The sequence below is a fragment of the Camellia sinensis genome, chromosome 7 (genome assembly GCF_055761805.1).
Source record: "Camellia sinensis isolate YWXY chromosome 7, ASM5576180v1, whole genome shotgun sequence".
In the NCBI taxonomy this organism is placed as follows: Eukaryota; Viridiplantae; Streptophyta; class Magnoliopsida; order Ericales; family Theaceae; genus Camellia; species Camellia sinensis.
The window spans coordinates 199,302,415-199,328,480 of record NC_138967.1 but is presented as its reverse complement, the minus strand read 5'-3'; the positions used below and the strand labels follow the sequence as shown (position 1 = coordinate 199,328,480).

The following is a 26,066-nucleotide window of genomic DNA, read 5'->3' as shown; positions in this document are numbered from 1 at the left end:
ACTTATGTCGGCTTTGCTTTTGTATTTACGTCGGCGGTGCCCTGCTTTGCATGTCGGCAAATCTTGAAAATCATGCTTCTTGACTTGTATTAGCTGTATTTTGTATATGTCGGCTCGAGAAGCCTTTTGATCAAGATGTAACATATATTTTACGCTGTTGTACTCAAGTTGTAAAGTTAATTGGAAATGTTTGGCATTGCTTTGATCTACGCACAGCTCTTATGGACCAATTGTATTTGATTTATCGCTTCCGCATCTGTGAGCCCCCTATATCCATACTCTGATTGTGTTAAGTTTTGAAAAGTTGGCCTTCGGTAATTACGGATTACTGGCCATCACGGCACCAAACTACTAGGGGCGGTTTGGGGTCGTGACATACATGATCAAATCAGTTTTGTATAAAAAAAATGATGGTATTATAGTTAACGGTTAAAAAAACTAATCTGATCAGATAGCTATCGATATCCGATCAACGTGATTTTTTATAGGCATATAATACTCGACGAGTTCTACACATTAAACGGTTCAGATTATCAAAACAGGACCCGTGATGGCCCTCACAAGCTGAATAGTACCGTCTAGTGCAATGCCTGAAAAGTAGCCAATTATTTCTCAGCATTAATCAGCTACGCAGATAGTACGGCTGTACAACTCACACTCCTAATCTTCTCATACACATTAATTTATATAATTTTTTAATACACATTTTTTCATAAAAAATCAAAAAGTTAACCCAAACAACCATATTTTTTTCTTCAACTTTTTAGTCCAAAAAATCAAAAAATGCACTTATTTAAGACACCCCAAACAACCCCTAATTAATGCCTTGCTTAAAAAGGGCAATAGTGTGGAATCAGCATCCATTCATTAATTTCTCTCCTTAACTTTTTATTTGATTGGCTATTGGACTCATTTTTTGGCCTAATTTTAATAATCCGAACCGTTCACATTTTAAGATTTATTGAGTATATGATACCTGTAAAAAAAATTAAGTTGATCGGATATCAGAAACTACGTGTTCGGATCATCGAACTACAAACCATTTTTTAAAAAAAAATTAATAAATAATTTTTCAAATACATGCTTTCTAATATCTGATCAATTTGATTTTTTATAGATATAATTTACTTAATAAATTTTAAAATATGAACAATTCAAATTATTAAAATTAATTTCAAAAGTAAATCCAATAATTCAGGCCTCGTTTGGGAACATGCTAATTTAGTAACTTTTTAGTTATTTGGCTAAAATATGAGCTAAAAAAAAATAATATGTTTGTAATGACTTTTTAGTTTTTTACGAAAAGATGTGTAAAAAGTAAAAAAAAAATAAAATTTTTGACTTTTTAATATAAATTATTAATTTTTTGACTAATTTAATAATTTTTTAATTTTTTAACTAAAAAGAGAGTTGGCAAACCAGACCAAATTAAAGAGAGAAGTGAAGAGGGAATCCTAATTCCAAGTGTGTACACATTATGGAAAAATTATTGGGTCTGCTCGACCGTGGGTTGCGACTGTAATAAATGCAAAAGCAAACAAAAATATGGAAAGAATACGTAAACCCACTAACATTTCAGTGCGTTACAGGGCTTAGAGAGAGAGAGAGAGAGAGAGAGATCATAATACCTACGAAACCCTATTCTCTCTCTCTCTAGAAATCGTCTCGCGCAGAGAAGAATTGCAAGGGTTTCGCACCATCAAATTCAAAAATGGTCAGTTATCTTCCACTGATTTCACCGACCGATGTTTCTAACACAGCTTTTGGTTGCCTTAATTGTTATGTTTTTTTTTTTAAAAAAAAAAAATTCCCAACATGTGAAACTCAAATTCATAGTTTACATCGAGCTAGTTTGTTATGTTTATATGTCTTTACTGTTAATCGAGTTAATTTCATATTTAAAAGTTCCTAGGTGAACGAGCTGTTCAATTCTTCATCATGATAGATGATTGTATCTCATCTCAATTCTCACTTGATGTTTATGAATTCGCACCACTTTTTCTCACTGATTTTGGGCGTTAATGTGATGATGCGTTAAGAACGAAGAAGATAGCTGGAGTTGAACAAATGACAAAAAAAAAAAAAAAAAACATGGCCTGTGATGCTATGCTCCAATTCACAGAATCAATATAAAACCACAGTTTATCCTCATAACAATGAAAGTATGAAATTCATACAAAAATTCACGTACTTCTGTACTCTCCACCTAGCTTTATAGCTCTAAACAGGCTCTACATTTCCTTCCATTTTTTTGTACATTAATGTTTGTAACCAATTGTAATTAATTAATGGTAATTAACAACAATAACCACTTAGGTAAGAGCTCCACTCTTGATAGCCAATGGAATTCGAACAATTCCAACAGATACATCTTCCCCCAATCAAATCCCTCCATGATACAGCCTAATTCAAACATGTTTGCTACTTCATCATTGCCTTCTCCTTTCAAAAGCCTTATTCTAGAGGCTGAAAATGAAGAAGCTGCTGATGGAGATAAGCTTAACTTTCCCAAGTTGCATCTTTAGGGAATGAGTTTGTCCATTGAATGAAAACTTGGGTCACAGGCCCATGGTGTCTGTTGAAAATCTGCCGATCCAAATTGGCCATTGGTTCCACCTAGAGCTGTCCCTCATCACCTAGTTGTGGCAAAGTTTGCTGAATATCAGCATGATGCCATAGTTTCTTTTTTAGAAAGGACACATGAAACACTAGATGTATGTGAACTTTCCCAATTCTCTGTATGACATGAAAAGGTCCAAAATATTTGGGAGCAAGCTTCATGTTCCTTCTAACAGACAAGGAGGTTTGCTGATAGGGCTGCTGATAGTACATGCAATTCTCTAGTTGTTTGTGTTGCGTGTCTTTTGCTGCGTGCATGTAGTTTGAATCACAGTAATCTTCACAGTTCAACTTTTTATTTTTGAATTTTCAATTAATGGCATTGTTTTTTTTCCCCCCCGACGATAGAACAAACTGGGTAGAGGGCACCGAGACAAAGTTCAGCAGTTCATAACAATAACTGGATCGAGGTAACTTTACATTCCTATTGGACTTTGGTGCTGATATTGGTTTCTTATTTGTCATAAGATTAGTGGCATTTTTTAATTTGGACTTACAAATTAAGAGGTTTAGATGTTTGATTGTTTACTTTTAGAGTGCATGCAGATGGCGTGATTTTGTGCGTGAAATATGCCAAATTGAAGATGGCAAGCAAACCATTATGTACTATCATTACAGAGCTTATTTGAGGACTTATTTGGCAAAATCATTTCTCAAATGTTGTTCTAACATTAATCTTATACAAGAATCTGAGATGTATTTATTTCCATAACTGGATTTGTAATTTATTGTTGAGCATTCAGCCTTTACTATAGATTTAGCTTTGATTGATGAGCTGCTGAATTTTTTTCTCAACTTAAATGCTTAGCAGTTGGCAGTTGGTATATGACAACCAATTATAAAAGTAATGGTTGGTTGATATTTTTTATGTGTTGATGGGTTTGTTTTATCCATTCTGGGGCTGTTCTACGGATTTTGGTAAATCGCCCACGTAAAAGATAACATGTTGGAAGTGTTTTTTTTGGCATATAGGATTTATTGACTGCTGAAATTTGATGCAACTACAGTTCTAGAATGTCTAGTCCGTTGTCACTCAGTGGTGCTGTCCTGTCATTTAAACCATGAACACGGGCGGGCGTACGATGGGTGGGGATCGTTTGATTTTTACCATAGGCCAAAGAAGTATATAAAGAACTGTTTGAATATTGTTCAAGAGCTTTAATATGCCTGACCTCAATTGATACCAATTAATGTAGATCTGTGCACTTCTATGCAATAACATGATCCATCATTTCCTTAACATCTAGGGTTCTTTGTTTATATGCCCTTGTACTTCCTTACATACTTTATGATTTACGATGTTCTCTTAATCCGTTTATTCTCTGATATCCAAAAGGTTGAAACAGTTACTCTTCTATGCTTGTCTTCTATATATAGTAAGAGTTTTATTCTTTTCCATATATGTGGCTTATCTGGTTAACCATCATTTTGTCACTTGAGAATGTAGATTTTAATTGAACTTTTCTTCAATCTCAGTGGAGTGCCCAGTTTTGATTAGTTTATGGTGTATATTACAAGATCTTTTATGTTTCCTATTTTATTTATAAAATGCAGTGAAAAAGTTGCCAGTCAGGCCTTGAAAGCTAGCGATTGGCATCTTGAAGGAGCATTGGATATATTCTACAGCCAGCCCCAGGTTAAATCATATGCTGATACTAGACATGTGGAGGAACTTTACAACAGATATAAAGGCAGGTGCTACTTTTTCATTGCATTCTTCTCTTCTCGCTGCATCCCCTACTGAAATATTTTTATGTTTGCTTTTAATTTGCAAAATCTTAGTTGTGTTTGGTGAGGCTTTGTAATCAATTTTCCACCCACCGATTTGAATGCTACGTTTGGTTTAGTTTCAAAAATCATTTTCACACCCGCGTTTGAAAACTCTTCTATCCGGTCATCCCCCTAGATGTGCAGCCGATTGACCAGAACAGTGTTTGTATTTTTTTTTGGGCACCTGTTATTTTTATATTTTAAATAAAAAAATATTTTCGAAATTTTTTTAAAGTTTTTTATGAGTTTTGAATAGAATTTTGAATTGTATGTTTGATTATGAGTTGTAAGTTTTTTAATCAAATATCATATGTCATATCAAAAATTTCAAACTCAATTCAAAATTATCTTCAAAACTCATAACCAAACTAATTTTCCTCACTTAAATCATAATTCCAAAACTCATGAACTCAAAATAAAACTCTATTCTTAAATCATAATTCTAAAACTCTACTAAACATTACCCTTGATTTTCATCATGATTTCCTTGAATCTCCTTTGTTCATCTGTTTTTGATGCCCTCTCTTAAAAATGACTAACTGTGGTATTTATCCAAAAAAAAAAAAGGGAAGGCTAACTGTGGTAAAATGTAGTGAAATGATAAAATATAAGCATGTATCCAGTATTTGTTTTTTTGTTCCCCAAATTGGCAATCTAGGGATGTGGGTTTCTTTTATGAAATTCTTGAAGTGTTTGATTCACCATTATAAATCTACTAGTGAATTTTCCATATATTTGATAGCCAATTCCACTAATCAATTGGACAAACCACGGCTAGATCTCAGCCAAATCGCATGTCATTAACACAATTAATCACATAAGAGAGACACGATTTAAATGTGGGAAATCTCAATTAGAGAGCATCCAATTGAGATGAAAAACCACCGGTCCGAGGCCAAAAAACCAATCGGCTATGTTTGGAGACTGGAGACTGTCTTTGTGTTGAGGTAGACTTAGCTTATCTGACCTTCTGCTTGACAGACATCATTTGATTAGGACGAGTTTATGATAGTTGGAGGTCAACTTATAAAGGAAAATAATAACATGATCGAGGCCTATCTGAGTGTTGGCTTACCTGTCAAAGTAAGGACTACCACATTTATGACACTAAATTTCACGTGCATGGTTTCTGTTATGATTTTGTGTCATCATCACCTTTTTGTTTGAGTTTCTTTGAAGTTTTAAGCTTGCTTTGGCAATTCATTATGTTGTTTAAATCTCATGAGGCCTATTTTAAGTATATTTGCTGGAGTATCAGGGTCACGTGATGAAGCTGGATTCGGTGGGGATAGATGAGAATGTAATTTTTGTCTGATATGACTAAATTATGATAAGAAAAGGGGAAAACAAATAAGAAGTAAAAAAATTCAGTGCGTTCGGTTTCAGTTTTCTGAATTCAATTTTCTAGAAATTGAGTTTTTTGTTTTTCGTGTTTTTTTGTTTTTAGTGAATATTTTTCAAAATTTTAAGTAATTTTTTTTTTAAACTTTTTTAAATGCACCTTAAATACAAAATACGAAATATGTACTGATTTTTTTTTTTTTTTTTTTTTTTTTTTGTATGTTTGGTATTTAGTGAATTTTTTAAAGATTTTTTTTCACAAATATTATATTTTTTAAGTGTATTTATGCTAGGTGTGTTTAAAATTTTTAAAAAAATTACTTAAAATATTTAAAAAATTCATTGAAAACAAAAAAATACGGAAACTAAAAAAAAGTATAATTTTCTAAAAAGTGTTTTCTAGAAACCAAAACCAAACAAGCTGTCCCAAAATCTGCAATTTATTGTCCATCTGATGAAATCCCTACTATTTAATAATTTTAAGGATAGGTTGAATTTACTACCTATATGGTTTGCACATTAGGGATGTCCATATTCTTTCATGAAATATGGGAGGGGTCATTTTTGGCCTCCGACTTTTTCAAAACTGGTAAGAGTTAAAATTGGAAGAAGATAATTGTTTTAAGTGTATTATTTAAATTTTCAGCCACATATGGAAAACTTTTAGTGCCTTACAATTGATTGCGCACTATCATGTGTCCAATACCAGAGGGTATCATTAAATTAAATCTAGTAGTTAAGTAGGTGCAATATCGACATTGTACTGAGCTTTGCGATAAGTGATGATTATCAAACAGCACTGTATGCTTGTGTTTTCTATAGTGCACATTAAGGCCTCGTTTGGCAACATCACTTTTTAGCCTAAAAGTCAAAAAATCACTAAAAAAATCAAATAGCCAACAACCTATACCAAAAAGTCAAAGATTCCCTTTTCTCTGTACTTTTTGCACATCTTTTCATAAAAAATCAAAAAGTCATCCCAAACATACTAGTTTTTTTTTTACATCATATTTGAGCCAAAAAGTTACTAAAAAAGCCTATTCCCAGATGAGGCCTAAGAAGTTGAATATCTTATCTCATTAGTTGGGCTTTGAGTTGTTGAAAGCCATAGTGGTTGTTAGAACCTCCTGTTTGTGTTTCTAGTAGGTTAGTTATGGATCCATCCCCATTAAGTGGAAATAATTTTGTTAATTTACTTTTCAAAAGGTAAAGCATCTTTAACAGTTTATATAAGAAACATAATTTTTGGCTTGCAATTACTTCTTAATTAGTTAAGTCCAGTTTGAAGAGAATTAATGTGTTTTGCAGATCCATATGTTGACATGATTTTGGCTGATGGCATCACACTCCTTTGCAATGATCTTCAGGTAGCTCTACTTGTTTACAACTAACTGGCTTCAAAGTGATTGGTTGATCAGGTTACTGGAATTTTTATTTTAAATGATTATATGAGGAACTTTATCTTCAAGCGTTATGCTCATAATTTTAGTCTCATGTTATGGCTCACTATTAATTCATTTTTCAATGGTTTTGGAATTTTTACTACTTTTTAGAAACTAGAATTATCTCTTAACTTAGTTAAATGACATTTGAATATTTGTTTTCTTGGCAGGTGGATCCCCAAGATATTGTTATGGTATGTGGATATATTTAGATACTCCGAACCTGCTACAAATCATAAAATACAAAATGATTTATATAATTGCACTGTAGGATTAAATTTTTTATCCTTTGATCTGTGTGATGAACTCTAAAATTTCAAAGAATTTACAGAATTCCTTGGAAGAGTGTGGTAGAAGTAATTTTTTTTTTTTTTGAAGATCTTAATTCGTTGTTTTAATGTAAAATTTACAAACATAATCAATTGCCAGACCATATTAACTGTCCTCAATTGCTCTTGATTGGAACATATCTCATCCAAGAGTTCACAAATAAAACAAGGCGCTTTCTTTTGTTTTGAAGTTGTTGGAAAGCTAGTTGCATAATCTGAAAATGCCGCCTCTGCATAATGGTATTTATCTTCCCATGGTGCATTGGTATTGATTTTTTTAGAAATCATTAGGGCTTAAATTTAGATGGGTGTTCTTATTTTATATTTAGATGAAGGATTCCTAAGATTAAATGCTGAGATTTTTTTTAGAAAAAAATAAAAAATGTACCTTTAGAAAGAAAAAAAAAAAAAAAAAATCATATCCAAATACCAGTTAACAAAGTTATATAAAAAATGTGACCATCCTTACTTCCATTCAACTCAATATAAATTCAAGAACCTTTGGTCTGGAATGCTCTTACCAACATTTCTTCCTGTTAAATGAATTTCATGACTGAACTATACAAGCTACTAATACATTTTTACCCTATTTGAAGCGATAGATAGCATTTTAACAAATCAATAAAGCAACAATTGGGCACCTGTTGCTCCTTTAGGCCACTTTATTTTGGAGGCACCATTTTCTCTCTCTCTGAAGGTTTTATTCATAGGACCATAGGAGTCTTCTCCCATTGGTGAATTGATAAGGTATCACTGTCCATGTAGGCATGCAAGGTTGCTACTTTTCAGTATAAGAATAATCAGCTCATGATAATTGATCAAATTGATTGAAAGAAAGACGCAAGTATCACCTTAATCCACACTACCAGCTCAGGCCATCTCTTTATGGTTGTTTTTTGGTAGCCTAATGCTAGGCTTCATCTCAATGTTATATTTTATGTCATCTCACTTCTCATCATATTCATCCTTTTCTATTCTATGATTTAGCACCACACCTTTGCCTCATCTTTTTTCGCCCTTCATATATTTATTCAAAAAAGAAAAAGGTAATGTTTTACATGTTTCCAAAAGAAAAGTTTGATATTGAGTAACGCTTCAATTGGTGAGATGCCTCTATCTTCATAGTGCAATACTTTTGTGGCGTTCAATTTTATTTCTTTCTTGTTTCCTCCAATTACTTTGAGTGATATGAGACAAGGGGATCATTTATTTGTTGTTGTTCTTACGGGACTGAAACATTTGAGGGTTGAATCATTTACTGTTAGACAGTAGATTATGAATGGCATCCCTTTGGGATACTTGATTCATAGCAACTTGACTCCAACCGAAAGGAATGGAATGATGTTGATTGTTAATTGAAGATTTATCTTTTTAAGTAAAATAGGAAGGGGGTGTATTCTGCAATGTTGGAATTTAACCTTATTATGGTTGATAATGCCTCCTTACAACTTATTGGTTCCTCCCCTCGCTTGACTTGGAAGAATTGAATGACAAAATAAGATCCTGCATTACATACAAGATTGTGTGCATTCTTAGTGACTTTTGATGATTCATGGAGCCCTTTCCCTATGTTTCCTATGATATTGTCCACCATTCACTACAAAGCTTATTTAGGCTACGTTTGTTTGGCGGATTAGATTGGATGAGATTGTTAGTGAGAGGATGGTTAGTGAAAAATTGTTAATGTAGGGATTATTAGTGAGGGGATTAAGTAAAAGTGTATTTGTTTTGATGATAGTGTGGGATATGGTTAGTGATGGAATTATTAAATTATTTTTATATAAAATAGATAAAAAAATTATTTCTATAATAGATAAAAAAATTATTTTTATATTAAAAAAAAAACTAAAACAAATATCAAAATAAACAGGTGCACTTGATAAAAAAATAAATAAAATTAAAAAAATAAATTTTTTATATAGAATAGACTCAATTCACTCACTATTTTTCTAATCCTACCCAAAATCTAGCCAAGCTAATCCCCCTTATGAGGGAGATTACTAAGCCCCTCACACTATTAATCCCCCTTCCCAAATCATCACCAAACAAGGTGTGGGTGGGACCCACACCCATACTAATCCAATCCAGCCCCCTACCCCGCTAAACAAACATGGCCTTATAGTATTTTTTCCTTCTTTCTATTTGATCTTAAACTGGCTGTTTCATTGCCTAATTAATGAATATACTCAAGCAACTTATGACTGCAAGCTGAATGACTTTTGATGATTTATAGAGCCTGTTTCTCACTGTTTTTTATTTTTTCGCGTCCATCATTTGTTACTAAGCTTATACTAATAACTTTCCTTTTCTTTCATTTTATTTGATCTTGAACTTCTGTTTCGTGCCTCATTCTCTTATTGATGAATAAACTCAACTTGCCTAGGGTTTTGTTATGTTATATTTGTAATTGATTGACAAATTAATTTCAAAAGCTCTTAAACATTTTGCTAAACAATCTTAAGAAATTGGGCCAGTGTTTGCAATATATACCAGGAGTCTTTTGTTTCTCATGATCAAGTTATTAGTTGTCATTTGTCAAGTACATACATTATACTCTAATCATTCAGCTAAGTTTTAGCTAACATGGGGTTGTTGCCTTTGCTGTAGCTAGTTCTTTCTTGGCACATGAAGGCAGCCACTATGTGTGAATTTTCCAAGCAGGAGTTCATTGGTGGTTTGCAAGCTCTTGGGTAACTATTGGTCAAGTTCTATGTTAGTTTGCTGTTTCTTTTTAATTCCAATAATAACGGAGTTCATATTTTTAATATCAGGATAGATTCGCTGGAGAAATTCCGCGATCGTATGCAATTTATGCGTTCTGAGCTGAAAGATGAGCGTATGAATACATGACATTCAATTTTCCTCATTAGTTGCAAGTAGTTGTAAATTATAACCCACGTTGCTCCTATTTCATATGTCATGTTGCTTGTGACAATGACAGTTCATATGTTGACATATATCTTGATGAGAAACTAAAACGCTTTAGGAGAAGATTGATTTGATCAGCTTCAGCATAATATGTTGAATTTCAACTATTTTGTTACTAAATTAATCTTCTTTTATTATGATCATCCAGAAAAATTTCGTGAGATCTACAACTTTGCTTTTGGCTGGGCAAAAGAGAAGGTATGCATACTAAGCACAAAGACTTGGATTGCATTTATTATCATTATTGAGTCTCCCGAGTTAAAAGATTGGTTCATACTCTCCAAAGTTCCAGAAAAATTTCAACCTTGCTATAACTTTTTATGTTTACCCTTGTAGTGGCTTCACCTGTTCTGTTTGTGATGCTTGTCTTGGTGGATAGCTTTCTTGATGAATGAAAAATAATCTGGCTTGAAGTACATGCTTGCCCATGTCCTGTGTAATGCAATTAAAAGAAATTAGAATGACATCCAATTCCTGAAGCAAGAGTGAGAACGGCTATCTCTAGAAGTAATGCAGTTGAAAACGTCAGCATGACAATATTTATATACAAATAGTAAATGTCCATGCAAGTTAAAATTATATAACGGGATTGACAATAAAAAGCATTCTAGCTTAGTGGCTCCTTTTGGGTTGTTTCAAAGTTGATCGAGATGTGAGTTTAAATATCTGTTGGCGAAAGACATTTTAATTTTTACCAAGAAAGCAGTAAGCACCCAAACATAGTTAAACTGTCCTGTCATTGCTCCGTTTTGTGGCTCCTACAGGGTGGCTTCAGAGTTGGTCAAGGTTTGAATGCCTGCTGGCAGAATCATTTCGACTTTTACCTAGGAAGCAGACACCTCCCAAACAGTCAGTCTCTGCAGTTGGTGCAAAAGCAAAATGGAATCCACAACCAGATGATTAAACTTGAGTCAAATGCCAAATTTATGATTTTTACTTGGTCAAATGGCATAATTGACAGGGTTGCAAGGTAAAGGGTTAAATCCATGAATGGGAGGGCTATCTGCCCCGAATCTCAACAGATTAGTCCTCGAGGACATGACCAAATTAGTTTATTCTTTATGCATACAAATGTAAGCCTGCTAATTTTTGCCCTTTTAAAATCTCTTTTTCTTTGAAGGGAGATTGGATATGGATTCTTGTGATGATAAGTATGCATTTTATACGTTGTAACTGTAGGATACGTGCAGCATTTCAGTACTTCCAACGATGAATGTTTGTGTAGCAATACTCTGATATAATTTGGTTACGTTAGATATATCTCTATAATCTGCAGTTACTGATAATTCTTCTCAATTGCAGGGTCAGAAGTCTTTGGCATTGGATACTGCAATCGGGATGTGGCAGTTGCTTTTTGCAGAAAAGCAGTGGCCATTGGTTGATCACTGGTGCCAGTTCTTGCAGGTAGCTTAATGGATCATACCTTGTTAAATTTTTAAAAAATTGCTATTTAGACTAGAGTGAGTGGTGATATGTTTATAACTTGCAAGGTGCATACAATAGTCATCAATACTCATATTCCCCTACTATTTATTGAGTGGCCTAATCATGTCTGTTAGTCTCATATTAAATGGCAAGTTGGCAACCTGTTATTAGTTCCATGAAGGGTCTGGTTAGAGTGGGGAAAGGTTTCAGTTTTTCTCCCTCATATCAAGTTTCTTTTCTTGAATATGGAAAAGATATGCTCCCCTGGAAGAGCTATGACTACAAAAGCAAGATATGTCCTGCATAATCTTCAAAGGTAAAACATCTGTGGGATGCACAAGGTTAAGATGTCTCTGACTTTGCTTGATTATGCCACCCCTTTTGGATAGAAATACAAAGGATATAAAAATATTATATTAAAAAAAAAAGAAAAAGAGAGAGACTTGCATATTGGTTGCTGTTTCTTAATGTTTTATGGGAGGAGTGTTTTGACATAATTTTTAGTACAATTGTCTGCTCTTTTCTTGGTGCCAGGGAACTTGTCAGTGATTAACAATATGTTATTATTTGTGGTATTGTGTCTGTGAATGTGGTCATGTTGAGGTGATGAAGTTTAGTTAAAGAAAAATGTTGTATGTCACCAGGTTTTTTTTTCACCATTATGTGTCTCTGTTTATGTGGATTTTTGTGATCGTTTCTTTGTTTGGAAATAATCATTAAAGAAATAATGAAGGTGAATAATATTTTTGCCATGTATCCCATTGATTAAAACAGTGAAAAAAATTCAGTGATATGCATTGCTCTTAGTTATATTACTAATTTGAACCCCCTAGAGTCTACATTCATTTATCTTTTCATATTTCTGTCTAATAAATGTCAATTTTTCTATTTGGTAGGCCCGGCATAACAAAGCAATATCTAGGGACACTTGGTCTCAACTACTGGAATTTGCACGGGTAAGATATGAAGCAATAACTTACGATGCCCAAAGCTGCCATACACTTCTGTATGCATTTGGCGCCTTTTCTAATTGTTTTCATCTGCTCACATCCACCTGACTGATGAATAGTCTCTCCCTGAACCACTGGCCCCACGCTGGCACACTTCTACATACGTAGGTCCATAAGTGGCTAGGAAATAGGAGCTGATCCCTCTCTGTTTGTGTGTGCGTGCACATGTGCGCCTCGCATTTCTTCCTTGATCTATATCTTTAGTCCAGTGCAGCCTTTCCAAAGAGGGAACTTACGATAGGAACAATACTTCTGGTCTGGCTTCCCTAGCAATTGGATTCTAATCAAAATATAGTTTTACAGCTTTTTTTTAAACATTGGAATTGTTGTGTAAAGTACTGAATTTGGTCGACATCTTGAAATCGTTTTTTAAATGGTAATTAAAATACCGATGTAATGTTAAGGCCATGGGTATTCTTTCCTCACTATGGGTGAGTACAGCACAAGGTGATGATGTCAATAACATTTGTAATGTCGACTGTTATTACAGATGGTGGACCCTACACTATCAAACTATGATGCAGAAGGTGCTTGGCCATATCTCATTGACGAATTTGTTGAATACTTGAACGAGAATGGCATCATTCAAAAAGGCCAGTTGAATGACTGGAGCCAGAAATGCTGATGTTGTGGTGTATGATATGATGAAATGTGTCCGATTTAGTATGATTCTGAGTTGTTTTACCCCATGATTGAATCTCTTTTATGTTCAAACCAGAAATATGTTGAAATACAAAAGAGGGACAATACTGGGTGGTGTTTCTTTTTCAGTGATGGGATTATTGATTTTTGATTATATGAATTTTCTGATGAAATAAATGCTAGGTTACATGCTGCTCTGTTTGGTGCAGTTTATGGGGTTAATTATAAACTGAAAAGAATATATATATTGAGAAAGAAAGGGATACTTTATTTTAGTCTTTGTTATCTAATTATCAATATGTATATATATATTTTTGGAGAAGGTTTTAGTATATACAACATACAACACAAATATATAATTTAATCTAGGAGAGGGGAGATGAGACTCAAAACCACACCTTGTGTCTGGTAAAGAGGGCCTTTACCACTTGGGCTATCTCTTTGTCTCCTAATTATTATCAATTTTTATCTTATAAGTTGCACAAAACAGTATTAGACCGTGACTACTTTCTCTCTACACACTTTCTTTCTATCCGCAGTGAGATATGCTTTCGCAAAGGTGGATGTGGAGAAAAATAAGAGGCATATTTAGAAGCTCCCAATGCGGGGTTACTTATTATTTTTAAGGTAAATTATACATACATTCTTAAAATTTAATTGAAATACAAATCACTTATAATTTTGAAATTTTTTGAATTTCATAATAAATTATTTATTTTATTAATAAATCATAAAAATTAATTAATAATTTTTAATAATATTATAAATATATTTTAATTAATAATTTAAATAATTTTTTTATTGTATAGGAGAATAATTATGAATTTTATTTTTTTGTTAATCTTGTTAAATAAAAAATTCTAATAAAAAAATATTTATAATTTTTCAAATCATAAAGAACAATGTGTTTTAAACAAATCTTAGATGGTATATTTGTAATTTACTCTCATTTTTAGAACAAAAATTCTTTCCCCCATGTTCTTATGGTGGCCTGAGATAAACACTCGGCACAAACAAATCATATATATGTATTACTAAAGCGAGTTCATACTCGTGTGGAATCGTCATTATTTTTAGGTCCCATTATGAACCTCATAGAAAAGCTCAAATGATATGATGATGATAACAAAGACCAATTAAACACAAAAATGACTGAAATTTATAAAGTGCTCCTTTTAACTAAAATCAATGCAGGCTCCAAAATGAAACAGCAGTCTCCTCCTCCAAGACCACTTAGTTGCTGGCAGCCACCAATGCCATGTGCTCTATCAGGTCCAACACTCGGTTGCTGCAATAAAGACCATATGAATCACCACTAGGTGTCGGTGCAGAGACAGAGAGAGAGAGAGAGAGAGAGAGAGGGAGAGAAGCCTTACCTGTAACCCCACTCATTGTCATACCATGAAACAAGCTTCATGAAAGATGCATTCAGTCCCATCCCAGCCTTGGCATCAAATATACTTGACCTGAGATAAAATATGCCCCAAAAATGTAAATCAAATACGAAAGGAGAAAGTCATCGGAACATCGAGGATAGAAAAAAATACCCGAATCAGGGCACTTCAGCTTTAGGGTCATTCACCGGTAAAGAATATGAACAAAATAGATGCGGTCAAACAAATTTCCATAACAAAGGAGATTTTTTTTTTTTAAAATGAAAAAAAAAAAAAGTCCCAGTAAACCACGTCATAACAGCCAAAACGTTCCTACTTCTGCCCCCTTACATCAAAACCAATTGAGAAAGTTTCTTTAATTGAAAAGTGTAATATCAGCACATAAGCTATAGATGGGAAACCAATATGATATAGCTGCTGGTGGAAGGCCAAGAATTTTCCATTCAGGAATTTAAAAACACATCTACTTTCAGAAGATATCGTGTGGTATATTTAAATTCTTAATGACAATAGTTTTATCAGGATATAAAAATGAGAGAGAGACAACAAAGTTAACCTTGAGTCACCAACAAAGTCATTGGAGACAACATCCTCATCTGTGTACCCGAGAATGCCTTTCAGCGGCCCCTCTGAAGCATACCTATAATTGAAATATCAAGGGTGCCTTAGTTTTTTTTGTCTTTTTTGGTATGTCAAAGGTGATTTAGTACTTACCAATATGATGTTAATTCATGCCTAGAAACCTCACATCAATCAATCATGAGAGAGAGAGAGAGAGAGATTGTATATGCAAGGTGGATAAGAAAACAAAAAATGGCAAACATACTTTATGGCTGCTTTAACATCTTCATAAGAAGCACTCTTCTCAAGTCGACAAGTTAAGTCCACAACAGAAACATTAGGAGTTGGGACTCGGAAGGCCATTCCTGTGAGCTTTCCATTAAGTTCTGGAAGAACTTTTCCAACAGCCTACAATATCCGAAGATCAAAATCGTTACACAATTGTGTTAAGGAGTCTTTCTTCCGCATGCCTATGCTAAGTTCTCATACCTTTGCAGCACCAGTTGAACTAGGGATTATATTTTGTCCAGCTCCACGCCCACCCCTCCAATCCTTCATTGAAGGTCCATCCACCGTCTTTTGTGTTGCTGAACATCAATGAGCGTATAAACAAACTCACCAACCCAATACAAAAATGTACTGAGAATACCTGTGTGGATGGGTGTGTATGTGTGTGTGAGAGAGAGACAGACCTGTAGTTGCATGCACTGTTGTCATTAAACCCTCTACAATGCCAAACTCCTCATGAACCACCTACAAATATATATCATAGAAATAACCATAAATTAAGGGAAGGGATAGTTGCTTAGCGACTGACTTCAAATTAGAAGAACAAAGCAAAACATGGTTTAAAGAACTAAATAATTAATTTAAGTACATACCAAAAATACACTCAGAATTTATCTACTTAGCCAGTATTAGTTTCTACAAATAGAGTACCAAAGAGTTCAATAATCCCTGAATTTGAAACACATTCAAACCTTGGCAAGAGGAGCGAGACAATTGGTGGTGCAGCTTGCATTAGAAACAACATCCATGCTTGGCTTGTATGTAGTGTCATTTACTCCAACCACAAACATAGGTGCATCAGCTGATGGAGCTGAAATTATGACCTTCTTGGCACCACCCTACACAATAAAGGAACACCTAAAATGAGGTGTACATGGATATACATATATATGCATGCCTATGTATATTTATATAGAGAGTCCATAATCACTTAATAGGCAGAATCAACAAATTGCAAGACTAACCTTCTTGTGTATCGAAGCCTTCTCAAGGGTTGTGAAAACCCCAGAAGATTCGACCACATACTCAGCCCCCAAATCACCCCAAGGAATCTCTGCAGGGTCTCTGAAAAGAGAGAGCTCCAAATGTTAGTGTTGCTTGTAACATAAGATAGTAATTTTATGTTGTCATTGACGTGGCATGCTTGTTCTGACAACAGCCATTTCATATTTTATACAAATGTATGAGGATCCAAATGCAATACATTTTGCTTGAAATTTTAATCTGCTTCCCATTTATCTCTAAAGTGGACTCATCCAAGACCTTGATGGTTCCCTTGAAGAATCCATGAGTAGAATCATACTTAAGCATGTAAGCCTGAGAGAAGAAATACCATAACCATCAACTCAGAACATAGTAATTCAGTTAATCATAAAAATTACATCTACAGAGAATAGAGTTAACCAGTCCAAAAGAGACGAGGATTAAAAAAAACACATATAACAAAATTACAAGGAGACACCTCATGACTCGGGATAAGGTGAAGCTGGCATAGTTTGCATAAAATTAACATCCTGTCACATCCTATCTCCTCATTTTAACCATTCAGAAGATTTCACAGAAAAATAATTTGTAGACATAGGATCGAAATTCTTGAAAAGCGGTAACTGGTATTTGTCCCACCAAATCCTCAAGTCACCCGCCTTTCCAATTACAATGCTAAATATGCCCACATGTTGCACCACAATGGTATCCTTAAAACCTACTTCCCACCATCCTGAAGAAAAGCAAGGGAGTCCATGGTTTTCTCTAGCTGTGAAAAATCCAAAATACATGCAAGTGAATTTTCTTTCAATCTCTTGTAGACTTTTTATAACTTGTAAAGTGTAAAAGCTGCACCAACTCCCTCGGGGTACTTAACCCAATTCCAATATCTTGCAATGAAATCAACAAATATTAAGCAAACATAACATTAACCTAACTCGGTAGCAACAATTACATTCCACAATATTGCGGCTGAGATCAAAAACTATTTGAGCTTAGCCAAGTTTATGTTGTTCAAGGTCAATCAGCTACCTTGAAGTTGACTAAAAATAACACCAAGTTCAAGCTCCTGAACTGAAAGTATTATTTTCAACAAAAAATTAGCAATTTAAGATAATGAGGTTTGCAATTTGAGTTTCAGTTTTGTTATTCAAAAAAACTTCTTAATCTAGCAAGGATGCTTGGGATCATACACCAAGAACTGCGTGTACAAGTCAAACTCAAACTTGGGTCATCAAATGAGTTACAATTATCTTTTAGCAACCTGAGCTTGCCAAGAACTGCTAAGTTTAGCTTACAGCCCAACAATTTGAAGGAGATTATGTTACTACTGAAAATACACTACATGTAAAACAATTCAAGATGTCTGGGGAGGAATCCAAAGAAAATAGAAGCAAAGCACAATTTCTTACCATGTACTTAGCATCAACAAAAGGATCATTGACAGCTACAACATCCATGTCATCCCTAGATGTTGCTATCCGTAATACCAATCTTCCAATCCGACCAAAACCTGAAAAAGTAAGCAATTTGAGTTAGTTCAGTTTTGTTAGTCAAAATAACTTCTTAATATAGAAAGGATGCTACGGATCATACACCAACAACTACTTACAAGGTCAAATATTTTATTGAAGGAAAATAAATTACATGCATAGTCAATAAACAACTGAAACAAGGAATACTACGGGATGTTGGTTGAAGAACAACTGAAACATGATAGAAACCATCAATAAACATACCGTTGATTCCAACCTTTGTCTTCCCACTGCTTCGTGATTCTAAACAAAACAAAACAAAACAAAATAAGCAAGGCAACAAATACAACTCCTTCGTTATCCCTACTGCTTAGCGTCATGATCTAAATGTAGAAGTTAGGTTTTTACTCAGAACTGTAGGAGGCATTTCAGTTGCAGTTGCTTTGATAGGCTGCATACTCCTAGCAATACATTTTCTGTATGGTTTGGACCAAATCATTCTGTGTTAATAACAATATAAGCAAACAGTACTCAACTGCACACAGAGGAAACAGTGGATTACGCAACTGTAAGGAAGATGGCTTGCCAGGAACAACAGTACCAAAAATGCTTGACTGAAACTTTGCAGAATTCAGATTGCGATTGAAACCAACAGACGACACCTGAAATGAAATAAAACAATAATAACAACAATGAGCGCAATTTCCATGCCGCACATTGCAATCCATGAGAAGTGAAACCTAAATGCTGTAATGTGTAAACAAAATTAGAACAACAAAACCAAACTTGTATCAGCTAAAAAATACACATACAACAGAATTAAGCAAAATCTCACAAGTTATTGGCAGAAGCGGGCACCAAACATTCTAACACAAATTTTCTTAAAAAACAAAGAAAGCTCTAATAAGCTGCATAGCTTTTTATAAGCTGAAATTCGATAATCATAAAGCAAAATCTTAAAGCACCCTCCCTGTTTCCAGATAATCACACAAAAAAAAAATTCCAGCTTATTTTAAGTTATTTTTTGCCTAATAGCACCAAACACTCTCGCACATAGATTTTCAAAGAAGGACAAAAAAAAAAAAAAAAAAAAAACAGAGCATCAATAAGCTGTGCAACAAACAGGGCCGTTAGGTGTTGTGTAGTTATTAATAGGTGGAATTCGCATTTTCCATTTATTTTCTCAGCAACCAAATGGAACCAAAGCAAGCAAATCACATTTCCAATCGAAAGGACAATAGAAAGTGAAAAGCCTCATCACTGTGAATAACAACTATAACTAAGGAATGAGTAAACACCAAAAATCAAGCAAGACTAAAACATAATCAAAGTTGGTTAGATAGAATAGTTAAATTATTTATCAAAATTGATCCATCAGAAATGAAGTGACCTTGGATTGATCGGCTGATGATGAGAATGAGGAGGAGTCGGGAAGAGAGGATTGGAGAGCAGGGGATGTGGATCTGAGGAGAGAAGAAGAGAACGCCATTGCCACACAGAACCTCAGTCAGAAGTCGTCTTTGGCTTTCTCAAGAGAAAATGCAATCAACTCCCCTCTCCCTCTAGTAGTTTTTTTTCTTTTTCTTTTTCTTTTTTTGGGTATAAGGAGAGCGAAGATTCTTAGGAACCTCTCTCTCTCTCTCTCTCTGAAAGTAGCAAAAGAGTTGCCTTCTTCTTTTCTATATATACTCTCCATATTATACGGGGAAGAGTCACGATCATGAAAAAAAATTTTCACGAAAAATTTATAATTTTTAAATTATCTTGATTATTGTGTAATATTTTATTTTAAGTGTAATTTAAAGTAGGGGTGTTCGCAGATCGGTTTTGTGCGGTTTGCGGTTTGGTTTTGACCAGCCCGCATCTATGCGGTTTGGGAAAAAGTCAACCCGCAACCGCCCGCAGTGCGGTTTGCGGTTTGTGCGGATAGGGTTTACAAATGTGCGGGCGGTTTACGGTTTACACTTTTTTCTTTAAAAATTAATTTTCGAGTTTTTTTTTCCCAGCGAATTTAGGCATCAGATTTATTTTATATATTTATGATAACAATTTTTTGATGAGTTTACAAATAAAAATTGAATATCAATACATTAAATGAAAGTACCCAAAACAAAGAGACCCTACACTAGCATTTTTGCCATAAAAAAATGTATATCAATGCATTAAAGGTTGTACTCAATAAGAATTGCCAGTTCAGTAATCAATAATCAAACTATAAGTTCTATCGACCATTAGAAGGAAAATTTTATTAGGAAAAAGTGGATGAATCACCAATGAAAATCATATAAGAAACCAAGTTTAGGACTTGATAATTCTACGACATTAAGAAAGTTGAGAAATACTTAAAAATAAGGATCCTAGTGTCATAGAAAATATAATGGTACTCCTGTAAAAGTTACAAAGTTGGTATATAAAAAATAATAATAATAATAATAATTAAAGTGCGGGCGGTTTTTGCGGGTTGCGGGTTTAAACCGCGACCCGCCCGCAACCCGCAAATTTGTCATATTTCAAACCGCATCTGCCCGCATTATGTTTGCGAAACCGCCCATTTATATGCGGTTTGGGCGGATTGGGCAGTTTGAGCGGTTCGGATAAACCGTTGCCCACCCCTAATTTAAAGATTATAAAATTTTTATAATTATTTTTATAAAAAAAAATTTATGATACTTAGCCTCTATTTAGGAAGTGGGTTGACTTTTTGACTTTTTTGACTATATGAGCCTGGGCTCAAAAGTTTAATTTGGAAAGGACTTTTGACTTTTTAACTTTTTTAATTTTTTTGTGAGAGAAGAGTGTAATGATTATGAGATTGGATGAGATATTTTATCTGTTATGACTCATGAGCCTATTCTGTCTTTTTATGACTCATTAAGTCAAAAAAAACTCAATGAACCCTTGCCAAACCAACCCTTAGTATTGGTGATATATATATATATATATATTCCTCTCTCTGTCTCTTAAGCGAATGGTGGCATGATGCAAAAAGGGGTTGGTTTCCTCTTGCATTCTAAAACTACCTACCACACCGCCTACCCACCCACCATCTGCACGTGCGTAGGGTAGGGTAGGGTTGTGTAGGACATAGAGCGTGGGAGGTGTGAGTTTTGTCGTCTTCTGCAGGAGCAGATCTGTGCTTAGCTGACGTCTCCCTCAAAACCCACGTCACGCAAGCCTGGCCCCCTTTTTATCCTTGAAAAGTCAGACCCATGTGGTTAAATTATGAAAAAAAAAATGTTATAAATGTTAAATTTTTTATTAAATAAATAATTAAAAATTTCATATACGTGTAGGGTTTGTATTACATATTTATGTGAGGTGTTGTATTTATGTGAGGTATTTAATTATTTAAAAATTAATTTATGTAATGTAAAATTTATGTAAGATTTATATAATTTGTCGTAGTGGAGATTATTTTTGAATTAATAGGAGTATGTACTTATAATTTGATTTAAATTTTTATTATTTTAATTTTTATATTTTAAGTTCACGTTTGATTTGATTATTGTTTCATGTAAATTTTAGTTAATTGTCCAAAAATTGCTATATTTAACATCCAATATATTTTTAAAGAAGTCTAAAAATTTTAAAATTAATAGGCACAATTATCTCGTATAAAATGAGTCCTATCTTATAATAGTAATTATATGTTTGGTTTCAGTTTTCTAAATTCAGTTTTTTTGAAAATTAAATTTTTTATTTTTCTTTTTTTTTTTTATTTTTAGTGAATATTTTTAAGATTTTAAGCATTTTTTATATTTTTTTAGATGCACCTTACTTAGATGTATCTAAAAAGTAAAATATTTGTAAAAAATATTTCAAAAAATTAATAAATACACAAAAATATGAAACATATACTAAATTTTTGTTTTTTTTTTATATTTTTGGTATTTACTAAATTTTTTTAAAAAAATTTCACAAAAATTATACTTTTTAAGTGTATTTATGTTAGGTGTGTCTAAAAATTAAAAAAAAAATTACTTAAAATATTAAAAAAAATAAAAAAAATACGAAAAAAAAATATATAATTTTCTGACAAGTGTTTTCAAAAAATTAAAAACAAATATGGTGAATATTATTTAGAGTTCTTTAACAATGTTTCATTCCATAGCACAACTATACATTGTTAGAGTAAGTGCACTGTGTGTTGTTTTAGGATTTCTACACCCAAATGTTACATTATTAAAGATGCTTTTATGGTGTATCTAATGGTTGGTGTCCAAATTATAATACTACACTTACTATTACTATTTTTTATATCATATTTAGTTCATAATTTGATGTGACTTACTCACAACCATTGGTGCAATACATGAAACCTAAATTAATATTCAACTGTTGTAACAGTATTGCATGTAAAGTAAATGTGGCATAAACAATTAATAAATGTTTCAAATTTATGGACCTATCATGAGAGATTGAAAGAACTCTTTCTAAATTTGAACATCTTTTCAGATTTAGCACAAAATTTGATACTTAACAAGTAATTTAAAAAGAAATTTTAAGATGATAATTTAACCAGTTTTTTAAAAGGAAATTTAAAAGACTTGTGTACATTATTTAGAAGGAACGAAATATTTGATTATACACTCTAATAGTTACTATGATGCTAAAATTATTGCTGTAGAAATGATCATGAATATGAAAGCTAGGCGGAATACTAAGTGAGGGTTTCTCGTCTTCATTTTTTAAGTCAAAAATGGAGTCTTTGTCTTGATGATATATTAAACTTTGGATAGGTATAAAGACTTTGTTCTTTCCGTATTTCATTATTTTTGCACGGTTTTTAGCTCTTGGATTGGCCCCATTTATTTACATATTCATTTATAAGCAACTAAACAAATATATTGACTTTTTTTAATATATATTCATTTTCTTCTCATCTAACTCAATAAAACAAAACAAGAAGACCATATTTCACTTGATTTTCTGTTACTTATCTTCAGTTTTCTTTATTTTTATTTTTATTTTTTTTCCCCTCTCTCAATAAATTTAAGATTTGAATATAATGTTAAGGTGATAAATATAAATAAATGAGTCTCTGATATATTTATTAATAAAAACTTGAGCAAATTAAACTATAACTAGATTGTCAAAGATAATGGAAATGTAATAGATTCTCCAAAGAAGTAAAAGTTTCTTGGGAAAGATCCCTCAGAAACAAAATTTCCACCATCATTGGTGGTATTGGAATCATCGCTCATAAGGCAGCTACATGATTCAAACTTTATTATATCTCTCTTTTTTCTCCTTTAATTTCTAATACGTAATTAATTTGTAGTTATGACAACAACAAAAAAGTGATTGATGGGTTGGATTAGGGCCACGATAGCGATAAACAGAGGAGGATCTTGCGCCATCTAATTAGACATGACTTAAGGGACATTGTTGTGCACTTGCCATGCAGATGCTAGCATTATAGGCCTCCCTTTCCATCCAAGAAGAAGACACCCCTTGTCACTAGCCAAGGTGTATCCATCACAGCCATACACAGATAGCATCATCCTAGCTTGGCTCATGGAGTCTTTCATCCCTACCCCTTGAAACCCTGCGCGTCCTAGCTGCCTCCTCCACTGATCCGCCCTCTCGTGCCTCTCAATCCTATTTGATCCCTCGTAAGCTATTATGTTATTGATTTCCTCTGCCAAGTACATTTTTTCTATCTTCATCCTTTGGGGACTATTCCTTGGAAAAATAGCCTCCAAGGAGTCAAATATGGCAGAATAGTAGTGAAGTGATTCAAGGAATCTCCCTAGAAAGAAGGGTCCATTATGATTGGCATCTTGTTCCACCACTGTAAGCAAGGTTGGTCCTAGTTTCTTAATTGCTTGGAGGATTGTCTTTAGAGAGCCTCTGCTCTCTTTCACATACGTGTGCAAATGCATGATGCTGTTCACAAACAATGCCTCTCCTTCTCTCAAGTTGAGGTTCTCTTTAGTTAGTAGTAGTGATGGTGTTGTTGATTGCTCTTCGATCAAGTGGAATTCTAGAGGAATGCCTAGCGAACCTGCTTCGTCAATGAGGCCTTTGATGCTGGCTTGAAGCTGATCTAAAAGTTGTTGATGATGATGATGATCTCCAACTCTAACTAGGCCTGTGATGCGCAGTAATTTAGGGGGGCCCTCTGGCCGTGAAGCTAAGGTTCTTATGAAAGAGGGCCATTGGAGAGTGTGTTGCATTCCCAAATCAATGATATGCAAAGAGTCCATCCCTTTTGCAGCTTGGCATATAGCATCATTTGTAACCATGAAACCAAAAGCAATGTAAGGAGTTGATTGGTGAAGTAATTGAAAAGCTTCCATCTTCATCTCCTCCTCCCTAATTGTGATGGTCGAGGAGGACAAGGAAACAATACTATTCATGGCACTAACAAAACCATTAGAAGTTGTGAATATTGTACCATTGGCATTGAGATTATTAAGAAGAAGGGATAACCTGCACTTCAATCCCATGGCGAAGCAATACGAGACACGTTGCAAAGAGTCACCCAAAGGACTCACCCAAGGCCAAATTTGGCAAAGGATTGAATCCGCGAGTTGAGTGTCCCTACAACCCACTGCCTCTGCACATGCCAACAACAAATGCACTAGTTGAAGCCCTTGATCCACCTCCCCATCCCCATGGCTACTCATACTCACCACTTGCTGATGATCTGCAACATGATCATGATGATCAATAATAATACTAGTACTAGTCTTGATAGCAATCTCATCCAGCTGGTCGTCTCCTTCAATCATCATAATGTCCTTCCCATCCCCATAAGCATAGACGTGATCGTCCACAATTATTGATGACAAGTTTTCAAAAAGCTCGTCTTGATCATCAAAATGATCAAACACCTCATCATGATCATCATGCGTCTTCCCTGGAACCATGATACTATCATCTATGAGGTCATAGCAGTAATCAAGATTAAAGAAACTGTCAACAAATTCTTCCTCCTCAGAAGTAGGTAGAGGAGGAGGAGGAGGAGTACTAGATCTAGTATCTGCATCAGTGGGAGACCATAACTGCTCCATCTGATCATTGACTACTGAATCTGATGGTGCCTCCTCCTCTCCTCCTCCTCCTCCAATAGCTTGTTCTTGCTTGACTCTTGCAGCTGGACAAAACCTTCGAATGGCGAGGTCTTGGCGATTAAGACTCTCATGCATGGGGAAGAAGAGCCAGCCATTCACGGTTGCCATTGCTTCTTTTGGTCTTGAAAATGGAGGTTTTGGTGGACAAAGCTAGCTGGGAGTGGGAGATGAGAGCAAGAATGAGCTAAACTTAATTAATTAAGTTAAATTTACAGCCTAAAAGTATTGTTGCGATGGTTACTTTGAGGAGGAGGAGGAGGATCGGATGCCTAAACCTCAACCTCAACGAACTTAATTTAGGGACATCATTTTTATTAGATATGATATGATTTTGTCATTTGCGTTTGTAAATGGAATGAGTCACATTAATCACCTTCGGACTCTCTCTGGGTCGGCCAACAAGCAATGAGACAATTCAAGGGCAGGCCAACCCCCCCTTTAATTAACTTTAGCTTTGATTCCTAGTTAAGATATTTTCTTAGTATAATAACAATATTTGATAAAGTACAATTCTACATAGTTTCTAGATTGAATCTTTTCTTTTTATTTTTTCAGCAAAAAGTCTATTCTTGTGATTTATACATACACTATAAAGTGTGCACATGCCAATGAGTATGTTATGAAAATCAATTAATTGATCTTTTATTGATTAATAAAAAAATTGAAGAAATTATAAAAAAAATTAATTTAAAATAAAAAGAAGTTATAAGACAATTTTGAAAATTAAAATGTAATCAAACTTCACAGAATTATATACTTTATACAACAGACTATATATA

General features: G+C 33.9%; 3 protein-coding genes across 4 annotated transcripts; 1 reads left to right on the top strand and 2 right to left on the bottom strand.

Moving 5' to 3' along the window:
• Positions 1–1,433: 1,433 nt before the first annotated feature.
• Positions 1,434–13,714, top strand: LOC114280207 (uncharacterized). 2 transcript variants are annotated; one of them, XM_028222548.2, is made up of 11 exons: positions 1,434–1,714; positions 2,968–3,029; positions 4,174–4,310; positions 7,039–7,097; positions 7,343–7,366; positions 10,109–10,191; positions 10,273–10,337; positions 10,578–10,627; positions 11,732–11,833; positions 12,751–12,810; positions 13,355–13,714. In XM_028222548.2, the coding sequence occupies exons 1-11, from the start codon at positions 1,712–1,714 to the stop codon at positions 13,487–13,489; spliced, it is 780 nt and encodes a 259-aa protein (XP_028078349.1). In that variant the 5' UTR covers positions 1,434–1,711; the 3' UTR covers positions 13,490–13,714. The 2 variants fall into 2 exon arrangements, with proteins under 2 accessions (XP_028078349.1, XP_028078350.1); XM_028222549.2 differs by lacking the exon at positions 7,343–7,366 and having other exon boundaries at positions 1,457–1,714.
• A 773-nt stretch (positions 13,715–14,487) lies between these two features.
• On the bottom strand, positions 14,488–19,923 carry LOC114280209 (glyceraldehyde-3-phosphate dehydrogenase GAPCP1, chloroplastic). The gene is made up of 14 exons (XM_028222550.2): positions 19,599–19,923; positions 18,776–18,870; positions 18,617–18,684; positions 18,473–18,511; positions 18,146–18,246; positions 16,954–17,066; positions 16,715–16,814; positions 16,442–16,588; positions 16,154–16,214; positions 15,951–16,048; positions 15,727–15,869; positions 15,457–15,540; positions 14,883–14,972; positions 14,488–14,794 (listed from the first exon to the last, which is right to left on the bottom strand). The coding sequence occupies exons 1-14, from the start codon at positions 19,695–19,697 to the stop codon at positions 14,740–14,742; spliced, it is 1,293 nt and encodes a 430-aa protein (XP_028078351.2). The 5' UTR covers positions 19,698–19,923; the 3' UTR covers positions 14,488–14,739.
• A 3,504-nt stretch (positions 19,924–23,427) lies between these two features.
• On the bottom strand, positions 23,428–25,582 carry LOC114280159 (GRAS family protein RAD1-like). The gene has a single exon (XM_028222495.2). The coding sequence runs from the start codon at positions 25,393–25,395 to the stop codon at positions 23,584–23,586; it is 1,812 nt and encodes a 603-aa protein (XP_028078296.2). The 5' UTR covers positions 25,396–25,582; the 3' UTR covers positions 23,428–23,583.
• Positions 25,583–26,066: the final 484 nt, after the last annotated feature.